The sequence below is a fragment of the Aedes albopictus genome, chromosome 3 (genome assembly GCF_035046485.1).
Source record: "Aedes albopictus strain Foshan chromosome 3, AalbF5, whole genome shotgun sequence".
In the NCBI taxonomy this organism is placed as follows: Eukaryota; Metazoa; Arthropoda; class Insecta; order Diptera; family Culicidae; genus Aedes; species Aedes albopictus.
This window is the reverse complement of record NC_085138.1, coordinates 359070578-359086188: the sequence shown is the minus strand read 5'-3', so window position 1 is coordinate 359086188 and position 15611 is coordinate 359070578. Positions and strand designations below refer to the sequence as shown.

At 36.4% G+C, this 15611-nt stretch overlaps 1 protein-coding gene across 1 annotated transcript; it reads left to right on the top strand.

Moving 5' to 3' along the window:
• Positions 1 to 14541: 14541 nt before the first annotated feature.
• On the top strand, positions 14542 to 15062 carry LOC134290911 (NADH-ubiquinone oxidoreductase chain 3-like; the record flags this gene model as incomplete). The annotated part of the gene is made up of 2 exons (XM_062858139.1): positions 14542 to 14604; positions 14882 to 15062. Coding segments are annotated over 2 exons (243 nt in total), but the record flags the coding sequence as incomplete, so codon positions are not given.
• Between the last annotated feature and the right edge of the window lie 549 nt (positions 15063 to 15611).

The following is a 15611-nucleotide window of genomic DNA, read 5'->3' as shown; positions in this document are numbered from 1 at the left end:
AGAAGATAGAAGATAGAAGATAGAAGATAGAAGATAGAAGATAGAAGATAGAAGATAGAAGATAGAAGATAGAAGATAGAAGATAGAAGATAGAAGATAGAAGATAGAAGATAGAAGATAGAAGATAGAAGATAGAAGATAGAAGATAGAAGATAGAAGATAGAAGATAGAAGATAGAAGATAGAAGATAGAAGATAGAAGATAGAAGATAGAAGATAGAAGATAGAAGATAGAAGATAGAAGATAGAAGATAGAAGATAGAAGATAGAAGATAGAAGATAGAAGATAGAAGATAGAAGATAGAAGATAGAAGATAGAAGATAGAAGATAGAAGATAGAAGATAGAAGATAGAAGATAGAAGATAGAAGATAGAAGATAGAAGATAGAAGATAGAAGATAGAAGATAGAAGATAGAAGATAGAAGATAGAAGATAGAAGATAGAAGATAGAAGATAGAAGATAGAAGATAGAAGATAGAAGATAGAAGATAGAAGATAGAAGATAGAAGATAGAAGATAGAAGATAGAAGATAGAAGATAGAAGATAGAAGATAGAAGATAGAAGATAGAAGATAGAAGATAGAAGATAGAAGATAGAAGATAGAAGATAGAAGATAGAAGATAGAAGATAGAAGATAGAAGATAGAAGATAGAAGATAGAAGATAGAAGATAGAAGATAGAAGATAGAAGATAGAAGATAGAAGATAGAAGATAGAAGATAGAAGATAGAAGATAGAAGATAGAAGATAGAAGATAGAAGATAGAAGATAGAAGATAGAAGATAGAAGATAGAAGATAGAAGATAGAAGATAGAAGATAGAAGATAGAAGATAGAAGATAGAAGATAGAAGATAGAAGATAGAAGATAGAAGATAGAAGATAGAAGATAGAAGATAGAAGATAGAAGATAGAAGATAGAAGATAGAAGATAGAAGATAGAAGATAGAAGATAGAAGATAGAAGATAGAAGATAGAAGATAGAAGATAGAAGATAGAAGATAGAAGATAGAAGATAGAAGATAGAAGATAGAAGATAGAAGATAGAAGATAGAAGATAGAAGATAGAAGATAGAAGATAGAAGATAGAAGATAGAAGATAGAAGATAGAAGATAGAAGATAGAAGATAGAAGATAGAAGATAGAAGATAGAAGATAGAAGATAGAAGATAGAAGATAGAAGATAGAAGATAGAAGATAGAAGATAGAAGATAGAAGATAGAAGATAGAAGATAGAAGATAGAAGATAGAAGATAGAAGATAGAAGATAGAAGATAGAAGATAGAAGATAGAAGATAGAAGATAGAAGATAGAAGATAGAAGATAGAAGATAGAAGATAGAAGATAGAAGATAGAAGATAGAAGATAGAAGATAGAAGATAGAAGATAGAAGATAGAAGATAGAAGATAGAAGATAGAAGATAGAAGATAGAAGATAGAAGATAGAAGATAGAAGATAGAAGATAGAAGATAGAAGATAGAAGATAGAAGATAGAAGATAGAAGATAGAAGATAGAAGATAGAAGATAGAAGATAGAAGATAGAAGATAGAAGATAGAAGATAGAAGATAGAAGATAGAAGATAGAAGATAGAAGATAGAAGATAGAAGATAGAAGATAGAAGATAGAAGATAGAAGATAGAAGATAGAAGATAGAAGATAGAAGATAGAAGATAGAAGATAGAAGATAGAAGATAGAAGATAGAAGATAGAAGATAGAAGATAGAAGATAGAAGATAGAAGATAGAAGATAGAAGATAGAAGATAGAAGATAGAAGATAGAAGATAGAAGATAGAAGATAGAAGATAGAAGATAGAAGATAGAAGATAGAAGATAGAAGATAGAAGATAGAAGATAGAAGATAGCAGATAGAAGATAGAAGATAGAAGATAGAAGATAGAAATTAGAAGATAGAAGATAGAAGATAGAAGATAGAAATTAGAAGATAGAAGATAGAAGAAAGAAGATAGAAGATAGAAGATAGAAGATAGAAGATAGAAATTAGAAGATAGAAGATAGAAGATAGAAGATTGAAGATAGAAGATATGAAGACAGAAGGACAGGAATTTAGGAAGACAAAAAGAGAAGAAGACAGGAATACAGGAAGACAAGAAGACAGAAGACAGGAATTTAGGAAGACAAAAAGAGAAGAAGACAGGAATACAGGAAGACAAGAAGACAGAACGACAGGAAGACAGAAGCCAGTAAGACAGGAAGCCAGAAAGCCAAGAAGCCAGGAAGCCAGGAGGTTAGGAAGATAAGAAGCCAGGAAGCCAGGAAGACAGGAATACAGGGTGACAGAAATGGTAAAAAAATGAGAGTGGCAGTCACAAGGCCTGGATTCCAATTATCACCGCTTCGATTAACCCTTGGCCTCATGGTATGACACAGCAAAATCCCAGACTGCCCCCTCATAAATTTCCGTGTACGCTTTAATCAACCGAATTGATTCTCCCCCTGCGATAGCGACGTGAGTTTACAAGCGCCTTCAATGTGTGTCTCATTTCGCTCATTCCATCGCCGCGTTCACGACATGCATTATAAATTGACAGCTGATGTAGCAATTACAAATTTATGGCTCCAGTTATAGGCAAACCGTTGCGTTGTTGATAGTCGTCACGTCGTGGCAGTGCTGTCGCGCATCAGCCTGGAAGAACTTGAACCACATTCAAAAGCGCGCCAACAAAGAGTCGGAGTTACGGAGTCGTGTGGATGGGGTGTTCGATGATGACGAACACCCCAATGGACACAGCTCACTAACGACTGCGATGATAATTGATTTTTCCCCTGTTTGATTAGAAGCCGAGTTGAACTTTGACAGATGTTGTATATTTACTAATGGATTCAGTGAGGTTATAAATTAAGTAGTGAGTTAAGATCGTCATTAGTTTGAAACAATGAAACTTCGATGAAATAAGGTTTTATAGTTGTTGACATGCAGTGGAGAGGTTTTTGCAAATGGATTGTAACTAGACCGACCTTCAACGAGCCTTCTCGGACCTTTGTCAGCCTTCGTGGATCATCACAGACTTCCATAAAACTTCACTGATCTTCACGATCGTTCATACATTCACACATGTGCAAACTCTCACTGATCTTTACAGCTATTCGTCAACTTACGCGAGACTTCACTGACTTTCACGGACCTCCACAGATCGTGCTAGACTTTGTCGAACCTTTGCGGACCTTCTCTGATCCTTGTAGACAAGATTTTCATCAACTTTCAAGGACTTTCACGAGCATTCACACGTCTACGAACCTCTATAGACTTTCATAGACATTTGAAGACCTACACAGATGTACACAAACAGGACCGCAGAGACCCCGCACAGACTTCACATATTGAGCAAGAATACACTATATGGCATGGCAGTTCATAATCAACGAAGCACCCGTGCCAAAAGACACAAAAGTACAAATGGGAGCCAAGACATTGAAGAGAATGAAGCTTAAACCGAGAGCACCAACGCCAACGGCTATCCGCTCGTCGATGCGTCAACCAGCAACGAGGGGACAACTACTAGACAAGGCGTCGGTCGAGGAAGAGTCCGTCCATTCCTAGTTTGCTGCTTGTTTATGATTCAATTCACGACGAACACCGCCGGGTGACGCCACCGATGATAATGATTTACAGGGCAAGGCTGCTCGCGAGTGCAGTGCCCAAGTGCGGTGCCTGGACGAACGGACGCACGCGACATCCACTACATCAAGGGGGCGGGTGATGATGTTTAGCTTGTTAAAAGCTGACCCTTCACATTTCCATTGGTTGGGTGCTGGAGTAAAGGGCATGGAGGGGGCAGATAGGAGCACATCCATATATCAATAGAGGCGACATCCATCGTACATCGTGCGGAATGATGATTTGACGTTGATGTGATGGAGATGTTGATTTGTTGGTTTGTTGCCCTGGGGGAAGGGTGAACGTCGGGTACGGAACAGGCTGATGTTCAGCCGATACTTAATGACACTGCAATCAACATACAGTAAGCTGTATGTTCATCAGGTATCAGTAGGTCGGCTCTATAGGCATATTCTCCTCCATTTGGGAACTTTGTGACATAAAACTAAATTCTTAGGACGTCTTGTACACATTTGAAGGCACTCCGTAAAGGGAGGGGTTTGAAAAAATGAAAATGAAATAAATCTATATATCTATCTATATATATATATATATATATATATATATATATATATATATATATATATATATATATATATATATATATATATATATAAATGCAGTGGCATACGTGGGACCGCGCATGACTCGCAAACGGAACGGCCGATTTGGATCGTCTTTGTTTTGTTCTGTTAGTTTTCACCCAAGGAAGGTTTATGAGACAAAAAACATGGAGATCTCCAGAATTTTCAAAAATCAATTTTCTATACATATTGAACAGGGGAGTTGACGGGGGGCTTTGACTTGGAGCGTCAAAAACGCAGTAGGCAAGACAAAGTTTGCCGGGAACAGCTAGTTTTAAATAACATATTTTTTTAGTATAGGCACTAAATAAAACAAAGATGAATGTTGAAACCCAACATAAAATGTGTGTTGCAATACGGCAGCGAGACCAAACCTGTATTAACAGAGCGTACTGAAAATATGCTGACTTCAAATGATTCCTGAGATAATCGTGAATGGGTGCTTACGTACCTTACAAAGATTTGGGAGGTGGAAGTATTACCGGAGGAGTGGATGGAAGTTATCGTGTAGATGGGACACAAAAAGGGCGCGATCACACTACTGAGCGCTGCCTACAAGATACTTTCTAAAATTTTATGCCGCCGTCTATCACCGATTGCAAGAGAGTTCGTGGGGCAAATCAGGCTGTTCATCAATTTTAAATCGGCGTATGATACAATCGATCGAGACCAGCTATGGCAGATTATGCACGAGTACGGATTCCCGGATAAACTGGTACGATTGATCAAAGCGACGATGGATCCATCAGTGATGTGCGCAATTCGAGTATCAGTGACACTCTCGAGTCCCTTCGAATCTGGCAGAGGGTTACGGCAAGGTGATGGTCTTTCGTGCTTGCTGTTCAACATTGCTTGAGATAGTGTAATTAAGAGAGCGGGGATAAACACGAGTGGAACGATTTTCACGAAGTCCGTTCAGCTGCTTGGTTTCGCTGATGATATTGATATTATAGCTCGTAAATTTGAGACGATGGCGGAAACGTACATCCAACTAAAAAGTGAAGCCAGGCGAATCGGATTAGTCATTAAGGTGAATATATAACGAAGCCAAACCTCGAATTTTCAAGAGCACAAATCTGTAGAACCGAATATCGGTTTGAGCTGAAAAGTTGATCAATTGGTCACCACCAGCGGGTAACCAATCGATCAACTTTTCAGCTCAAACCGACATTCGGTTCTTTAGATTTGTGCTCTTGAAAATTCGAGGTTTGGCTTCGTCATATGTTCACCTTAATGTGTCGAAGACAAAGTACATGATTGCAAAGGGCTCCAGGGAGGAATTACCGCGCCCGCCACCCCGAATTTATATCGACGGTGATGAAATCGAGACAGTTGAAGAATTCGTGTACTTGGGCTCACTGGTGACCGCCGACAACGACACCAGCAGAGAAATTCAGAGGCGCCTTCTGGCAGGAAATCGTGCTTACTTTGGACTCCGCAGAACTCTACGATCGAATAAAGTTCGCCGTAACACGAAGTTGACTATCTACAAAACGCTGATTAGACCGGTCGTTCTCTATGGGCACGAAACATGGACCCTACGTGCAGAGGACTAACGCGCCCTTGGAGTTTTCGAACGGAAGGTGTTGCGTACCATCCACGGCACCACGAGCTGTATCAGCTGCTGAGAGAATCAACGTCCATACCGTGAATATCGGGAGGCTACGGTGGGCGGGTCACGTCATCAGGATGTCGGATAGCAACCCGACTAAAATGGTTCTGAAGAGTCATCCGACCGGTACAAGAAGACGTGGAGCGCAGCGAGCTAGGTGGGTCGTCCAAGTGGAGGAAGATCTACGGACCCTACGCAGAGTGCGGAACTGGAGACAAACTGCTATGGACCGAGTGGAATGGAGACGGCTACTATGTACAGCAGAGGCCACTCCGGCCTTAGTCTGATCGGTAAGGTAAGTAAGTGATTAACTCGATTTTAGTTTTTCTTACAGGTATTCCACTAACACGCCCAGGTTCATCATCATAAAATTGGTGTTGCTATATGGCAGTGAGACCAAACGTGTGTTAGTAGAGAACACTGAACATTTGCTGGTTTCAAATGATTCCAGAGACATTCGTAGATGGGAAGGCTTACTTACATTACCGGTCAGACTAAGGTCTAAGTGTCCGCTGCTGTAGTGCATGGACCGAGTATCTGGGATTTCTGTAGAAATTTTATAAGAGATTCCTTCAGAATTTCCTCATCACATTGTTCCAGGAATCCCTTCAGAGGTTTCTCTAGCATATTTCCTTGGAATTATATGCAGAATTTCTCCATGACTTTCTTCTGAGAATAAAGGGAATATCTTAAGGTGTTTCTTCAGGTTTTAATCCAGGAAGTGTTCACAAAATATCTTCAGAAATTGCTCCAGGATTTTTTTTTTCAGGAATACTTCCAAAAAAGCTCAAGATTTTCGTCTAGGAGTTTCCAAAGGTATCTCCAGAGTTTTTTTTTTCATATTTCTTGAGACATTCCTCCAGAGATTTTTTTAGAAATACCTTCAGGGATTTCTTAATGAATTCTTCAGTATTTTTGTGCTATTTCTGTAAGAACTTCTGGAAAAATCCCTGGAGGAATATCTGAACAAATTCTGCAGGGTTCTCCAAAGACATCTTAGGAAATATTTCTAATGGATCCACAGGAGCAATGTCAAAAAAAAATCCTTGTAGGAATTTCTGTCGAAACCACTGAAGGAATTTCTTAAAGAATTCTTGAAGAAACCCTGGAACGAATTTCCCTGTTGGATTTTTTACAAATAAGAAGCATTTTTGAAAAAAAAAACACATTGGAAGGACTTTTGAAGAAAACTCCTGTAGAAATTCCTGAAGAAATCCCTGATATTCTGAAGAAATCTCTGGGAATAAAAAAAAACCTGCTCGATTGAGTTTTGAAAGCAATCTCTACAGAAACCCCGAGGAATTCCTTGACCAGAAAGGCGGACTCTCCCCTGAATTGTAAGCTAGTACCTCTAGTTCAATTAATGTATGAGTGCACTTCGGCGAAACTCCACATTCTAATATTTGAACAAATTTCTTTTAAAATCCGTGGAGAAATTATTGGAGTTAAACTCAAGGATACATTTCTGGGGTAATAATTCGAGGAATATCTGGAGGAAATACTGCGGGAATCTCTGTATGAAGTGCTTCAGAAATCTCTGGAAGAATTTCTGCAGAAATTTCTGGTCACATTCATGCGGGATTTTTCAATGGATTTCCCAAATCTTTGCAGTTTTCTGAAGAAATCCGTGGAGAAATTTCCAATAATTTTTTTCGACGAATCCCAGGAAAAATTTCTCAAGTAATCCCTCAAGGAGTTTCAGGAGGAACCCTCATTGATCTGCCTAAAAAAATCTTGAAAAATGAGTGTCTTAAGGAAGTCCTGGGAAAATTTCTCAAAGAATCCGTGGAACATTTTTTTGGAAAAAAAAAGTCGGAGGAGTTTCTGTAAGAAACCTTGGTAGATTTTTAGGCCTTATTCCGGGAGTAATTTCAAAAAACATCGACGGATTTATTTTGGGAGGAAACGCTAAATGATTTCCAATTCCAGGAGTAATTCCTGGAGGAATCCCAGTAAGAATTCCTGGAGGAATCCCAGTAGTAATTCCTAGAGGAATCTCAGTGGGAATTCCAAAAGGAATTACCTGAGGTATTCCTGTAGGAAACCCAGGGGGAATTGCTGGAGCAATCCAAGCAGGAATTGATGGAGGAATCCCAGGAGAAATTCCTGGAGGAATCCTAGAAGGAATTGGTGGATGAATCTCTGGAGGAATTCTTGGAGTAATTCCTGGATTAATTCCTGGATGATTCCTGGAGGACTACCTGAAGGACTCCCTATATGATTCCCTGGAAAAATTCCAAGTGAAATTCTTGGAGGAATCCCTGGAGGAACTCCTGGAGAAATCTCTGTAGGTATTCCTGGAAGAATCCCTGGAGGAATTCCTGGAGGAATCCCTGGAGGAATTCCTGGAGGAAACCCTGGAGGATTTTCTGTAGGAATCCCTGGATGAATTCCTGTAAGAATCCCTGGAGGAATTCCCGGAGGAATTCCTGGAGGAATTCCTGGAGAAATGTCTGAAGTCCTGGAGAAATTACTGAATGATTCTCTGGAGAAAACCCCAGAGGAATCTCTGGAGGAATTCCAAGAGGAAATCCTGGAGGAATTCTTGGAGGAATCCCTGGTGGAATTCCTGGAGAAATTTTTGAAGGAATCACTAAAGGAATTCTTGGAGGAATCCCTGCAGATATCTTTGAATGAATCCCTGGAGAAATTTTTGGACGAATCCCTGAAGGAATCCTTGGAGGAATCCTTGAAGGAATTCCTGAAGGATTACCTGAAGGAATTCTTGGAGGAATCCCTAGAGAAATTCCTGGAAGAATCCCTGGAGGAATTTCTGGAAGAATTCCAGAAGGAATCCTTGCAGGAATTCCTGGAGGAGTCCCTGGAGGAATTCCTGAAGAAATCTCTGGAGGAATCCCTGGAAGAGTTCCTGGAGGAATCTGTGACAAAAAGGATTAACATAGAACCTTACAAATGCACAAATAAAAGACAACACAATTTGACGCAGCACAACACATTACATAAATGTGCCCTGTTATTCAGATGGATAACATCTTCCGATTACAGGATGACGAGGTTTCGTGTATTGGTTTGGGTCCATCAGTCATCCTGGAATTGTATTTTATTTGGCGGTATGCCTTTTAGTTCACAGCATTTGTTGCTGTGTTCATAGCTTGGTTTTGTCTAGGAAAACTAATCCTAATCGGGCATCCCGTTTCGGGTTTCGATACTAGAGCTCTATGACTTGAAGTCTGTGCCAGGGAAAGGTTTACGTCTCTAGTAATTAATCGCGGCCCGAAATGGCCTGAATGTTGGCAATCGAAGTAGGAAGGAATTCCTGGAGGAATCCCTAGGGGAATTCCTGGAGGAATCCCTGGAGGAATTCCTGGAGGAATCCCTGGAGGAATTCCTGGAGGAATCCCTGGAGGAATTCCAGGAGGAATCCCTGGAGGAATTCCTGGAGGAATCCCTGGAGGAATTCCTGGAGGAATCTCTGGAGGAATCCCAGGAGGAATTCCTTAAGGAATATCTGGAGGAATCTAAGGAGGAATTCCAGGGGGAAAGAATTGCTGGATGAATTCCTGGAAGAATTTCGGGAGGTTATTCCTGGATCAATTTTGAAGGAATTCCTGCAGGAATCTCAGGATAAATAATCCTTCTAGGGTTTCTCTAGGACTTCCTTCCAGGATTTTTTTTCAGAATTCTCTTCCGGGATGTCTCCAGGGATTCCTTCCGGGATTTATCCTGGATTTTTTCTGGGGTTTCTCCAGCATTTTTTTCCGGAATTCTTTAGAAATTCAATCTGGAATGTCTCCAGGAATTCCTTCAGGGATTCCTCCTAGGTTTCCTGCAATGATTCCTCCCGGAATTCCTTCAGAGATTCCTACCGGATTTCATTCAAGGATTTCTATTGGAATTCCTGCACAGATTCCTCCAAGACTTCCTATGCGATTCTTCGAAATTTTCTTCCATGAATTCCTTCAGGAACTACTCCAGGATTCTTCAAGGAATTCCTCAAGGGAATCTTCCAGAGATTTCTCCAGAGATTCTTCAAGGAATTCTTCCAGAAATTCCTCCAGGAATTCCTCAAGGAATCTCTTCAGGGAAATTCTGAAAGAATCCTAAGAGAAATTCCTGGAGGAATTTCCGGAGGAACTCCTAGAGGAATCCCTTGAGAAATCCCTGTTGAAAATCCTGGAGGAATCCTTGTAGGAATTCCTTGTGGAATCTTAGTAGGAATTCCTGGAGGAATGTTAGTGGGAATTTCGAAGGAATTCCCTGATGAATCTCTGGAGGAATCCCAGTAGGATTTTCTGGAGGAATCCCAGGAAGAATTCCAAGAGGAATTTCTGGAAGAATCTCAGGAGTTCCTGGACGAATCCTAGAAGTAATTGCTGGGGGAATTCCTGGAGGAATCCCTGGAGAAATCCCTGGAAGAATCTCTGGAGGAATTTTTGGAAGAATCCCTGGATGTATTACTGAAGGAATCCCTGGAAAAATTCCTGAAGAAATTCTAGGAAGAAACCCAGGATGAATTCCAGGAGGAATTTCTTGGAAAATTGCTGATGAATCTCAAAGAGGGTCTCCTAGAGGAATATTACTAGGAGTTTTTATGGAATCTCAGATTTTTTGGGAAGTATTGAAAAGATTCTTAGGAAAATCACAGAAAGATCTCCTGGAGGAATTTTAGAGAAGTTTTCTGGATGAATCCCTTGAAACACTACCAGTAAGTATCGGAAGGAATCTCGGAAGAAATTCTTAGAGAGTGCAAGAAAAAATTCGTGGAAGAACCTCAGAAAGGATAATAAATACTCCTGAATTAATCCAAGAACGGGTTTCTGGAGGTTCACTGGCAATTCCTAAAGGAACTAATGCAGGAATCCCAGCACGGACTCGTGGAAGAATCTTAGAAGGAATTTCACAAAAAAATCCTGGATCAATCCCATGGGAAATTCTTGGAGGAATCTTAGAAGAAATCCTGCAAGAAACTTCTAGGATAACCCAAGAATGAACTCCTGGAAGCTAAGCAGGAATTCCATCTGTTAATCTTTAAGGATATCCGAAAAGAATTTCTAGAGAAGTAGAAGAAAAAAATCTTAGAAGAAATCCAGCATGAAATTCCGGAATAATCTCTTGAAGTATCTGTAGTAAGCGATCCTGCAGGATTAGGAAAAAGCAATCCCTGAATACTTCATGGATTAGTGTTGGCGTTGAAACTGCCAATATCACTGCTCGACAAAATTTTACAAAATTTGGTGTTATGGGATGAGGAAAAAAATAACAGGGGTTTGGGACCCTAAAAGTGTCATAATGAAAGAATTTTTGAAAAATACTGGACCGGGCCTTCACAGTTCAAAACCGAAGTTTGTATGGAGAACTTGGGGAGTTCAATTTATATGTGCATGAGAACATGCCGTGAATATTTTTAGGCGTTTTCGGTATTTGGGTTAGTTTCGTTATTGTCTAACGCCTAAATATATGCACAGCGCGTTCTAATGCACATATCAATTGAACACCCCAAGTTCTCCATACAAACTTCGGTTTCCAAAAAAATTTTCACTATGACACTTCTAGGGCCCCAAATCCCTGTTATTTTTTTTTCTCATCCTATAACAAAATTTAATGATTCTCATCCTATAACAGAATCATAAGCTGTTCTTTCGAGTTATACTGATACGGAAAACAGTGGCTTGGTCACTTACGTTTATCATTCTCTTGTCGGCCAAACAGCATTAGGCCAAATGGCAGCCGGTTAAATGACTCTTTCGGCCAAATGGTGTTCTCCCCGGAACCCTTTGCTTCTAATTACCTCAATTTAAAAAATAGGGTTCTGGTTGGGTAGGATTCGAATCCACGACCCAGAGTTCGCCAGACCGGCGCTTCAGCCAACTAAGCAACAGAACAGGTAACGATTCTGCGGAATAGAAAGCCAAACTGACTCCGAGTCCACACCATGAATACTCCTGCTCCTGTTTTCACAATTCCAGCTCTCTTTCGGCTTAGATGCCATCCCCTCTACACGCTCGCGGTTGTGCCTTCTAATCAGGGCGCAAAACTTTCGAGCAGACGAGTTGAAGTTCACCGTGAGGAATTTTCATTCACTTGCCTGCATATTCATGTTCAGCTGCTCGATACTCGTTTGTCAACTGAATGAAAGTCAATGAGTATTTGTAAACATCTTACAAAGTGTTAAATTGCTGGAGTAATAGAAGGATTATCTTGAATTAATGGATTAATCCTTATAACTTGATAAAAAATTGCCCCATTAAGGTGACTTGGTGCATCACAGAATTTTCATAGGAATCATTGACTTTTTAATTTTCAATGATTGTTTGCCTCGCGTTTTTGAAGTGATAAAAAACGGGAAATTTTGCAGTCACGCAGTAGAAAAAGTATCATCACACTCACCACGAGTGAGCATATGGGATGATACATTTTCATCCGAATTTGCGCTTTGGTAACTGAGTTTTATCACTTTGAAATTTCGAGCGAGATTTCAATGATGCTGATGACGCACTACGCGTCGTTAATGCTAATTTCTTATAATTTAAATTATAATTTCTTTCTATTTACTATTTTATTTTCTATAGTTATTGGAGCATTTGGGGGATTAAATCAAACTTCCTTACGTAAATTAATAGCTTTTTCTTCTATTAATCATTTAGGATGAATGCTTTTAGCTATAATAAATAATGAATTATTATGAATAACATATTTTATTTTATATTCAATTTTATCAATTTCAATTATTTTAATATTTAATAATTTTAAATTATTTCATTTTAATCAAATTTTTAATTTATCTATAAAAAATCCTTATATATTTTTTTTTATATTTTTAAATTCATTATCATTAGGAGGATTACCCCCCTTTTTAGGATTTTTACCTAAATGACTAGTCATTCAAAATTTAGTAGAAATAAATCAAATGTTTATTTTATTTATTGCTGTTTGTTTAACATTAGTAACTCTATTTACGAATATCTTATAGTATTTATATGTTAAATTATAATAAAAATTCTTGATTATTAATTAATCAATATAATAATAATTTAACATTAATTTTAACTATAAATTTTATTTCTATTATAGGATTATTAATAATTTCATTATTTTTATAATTCTATAATAAGAATTTAAGTTAAATGAACTAATAGCCTTCAAAGCTGAAAAGATTTGTATTAATCTTTTAATTCTTAAACTTTAATAATTAAAAAATTATTTCTTTAGAATTGCAGTCTAATATCATTATTGAATATAAAGTTTGATTTAAAAAAATATATCTTATACATAAATTTACAATTTATTGCCTAAACTTCAGCCATTTAATCGCGACAATGGTTATTTTCAACAAATGATAAAGATATTGGAACATTATATTTTATTTTTGGTATTTGATCCGGAATAGTTGGAACTTCACTAAGAGTTTTAATTCGTACTGAACTTAGACACCCTGGTATATTTATTGGAAATGATCAAATTTATAATGTAATTGTTACTGCCCATGCTTTTATTATAATTTTTTTATAGTAATACCTATTATAATTGGAGGATTTGGAAACTGACTAGTACCCTTAATACTAGGAGCCCCTAATATAGCTTTCCCTCGAATAAATAATATAAGTTTTTGAATATTACCTCCCTCTTTAACACTACTACTTTCTAGTTCTATACAGTAGTAGAAAACGGGGCTGGAACAGGATGAACGGTTTATCCTCATCTTTCTTCTGGAACAGCTCATGCTGGAGCTTCAGTTGATTTAGCAATTTTTTCTTTACATTTAGCAGGGATCTCATCTATTTTAGGAGCAGTAAATTTTATTACAACTGTAATTAATATACGATCAGCTGGTATTACTCTTGATCGACTACCTTTATTTGTATGATCAGTAGTAATTACAGCTATTTTATTACTTCTTTCTCTACCCGTATTAGCTGGAGCTATTACTATATTATTAACAGATCGAAATTTAAATACATCTTTTTTTGATCCAATTGGAGGAGGAGATCCTATTTTATACCAACATTTATTTTGATTTTTTGGTCATCCAGAAGTTTATATTTTAATTCTACCAGGATTTGGAATTATTTCTCATATTATTACACAAGAAAGAGGAAAAAAGGAAACTTTTGGTACTTTAGGAATAATTTATGCTATATTAACAATTGGTTTATTAGGGTTTATTGTATGAGCTCATCATATATTTACAGTTGGTATAGATGTTGATACTCGAGCTTATTTCACATCTGCAACTATAATTATTGCTGTACCTACAGGAATTAAAATTTTTAGTTGACTAGCTACTCTTCATGGAACACAATTAACATATAGTCCTGCACTTTTATGATCTTTAGGTTTTTTTTTTATTTACAGTTGTAGGATTAACTGGAGTAATTTTAGCTAATTCATCAATTGACATTGTACTCCACGATACATATTATGTAGTAGCTCATTTTCATTATGTACTATCTATAGGAGCAGTATTTGCTATTATAGCAGGATTTATTCATTGATACCCATTATTAACAGGAATAATTATAAATCCTTCATGATTAAAAGCTCAATTTACAACAATATTTATTGGAGTTAATTTAACTTTTTTTCCTCAACATTTTTTAGGATTAGCAGGAATACCTCGACGTTACTCTGATTTTCCAGATAGTTATTTAACTTGAAATCCTATTTCTTCTTTAAGAAGAATAATTTCTTTATTTGCTATTATTTTCTTTTTATTTATTATTTGAGAAAGAATAATCACACAACGAACTCCTTCTTTCCCCATACAATTATCTTCATCTATTGAATGATATCATACTTTACCTCCTGCAGAACATACTTACCTCTTCTTTCTTCTAATTTCTAATATGGCAGATTAGTGCAATGAATTTAAGCTTCATATATAAAGATTATTATCTTTTATTAGAAAATGGCAACATGAATAAACCTAGGACTTCAAAATAGTGCTTCTCCTTTAATAGAACAATTACATTTTTTTCATGATCATACTTTATTAATTTTAATTATAATTACTATTATAATTGCATATATTATATTTATATTATTTTTTAATAAATTAACAAATCGATATTTACTTCACGGACAAACAATTGAAATTATTTGAACTATTAAAGATCGAGAAAAATCTTCTCCCTTTGAATGTGGATTTGACCCAATAAATTACTCTCGTTTACCCTTTTCATTACGATTTTTTTTAATTGCTATTATTTTTTTTTTCATTTTTGATGTAGAAATTGCTTTAATTTTACCAATAATTTTAATTATTAAATCATCAAAATTAATTAATTGATCAATTATACCATGAATGAAATCAAGGAGCATTAGAATGAAATAATTAAATATGAAGCGATTTATTGCAATTAATTTCGGCCTAATCTTAGGTGAAATTCACCCATATTTTAGGGTAATAGTTAATTATAACATTTAATTTGCACTTAAAAAGTATTGAATTTAATTCAATTTACCTTAATTAATTGAAACCAAAAAGAGGTATATCACTGTTAATGATATAATTGAATAATTATTATTATTAAGAAATATAAATGGAATTAAACCATTAAAGAAAAAAATTAGCAGCTTTTTCTTGATCAACATATTTCTTCACTCAAATATTAATATTTATATAGTTTAAATAAAACATTACATTTTCACTGTAAAAATAAAAATTTATTTTTTTTATAAATATTTAAAAATTAAAATAATTTCCCCAACATCTTCAATGTTATGCTCTAATTATAAGCTATTAAAATTTATTAATTAATTTAAAAATATTATTATTACTACTAACATAATTACTAATAACATATATATTAATAAATAAATTTTTAAATTATTATTTT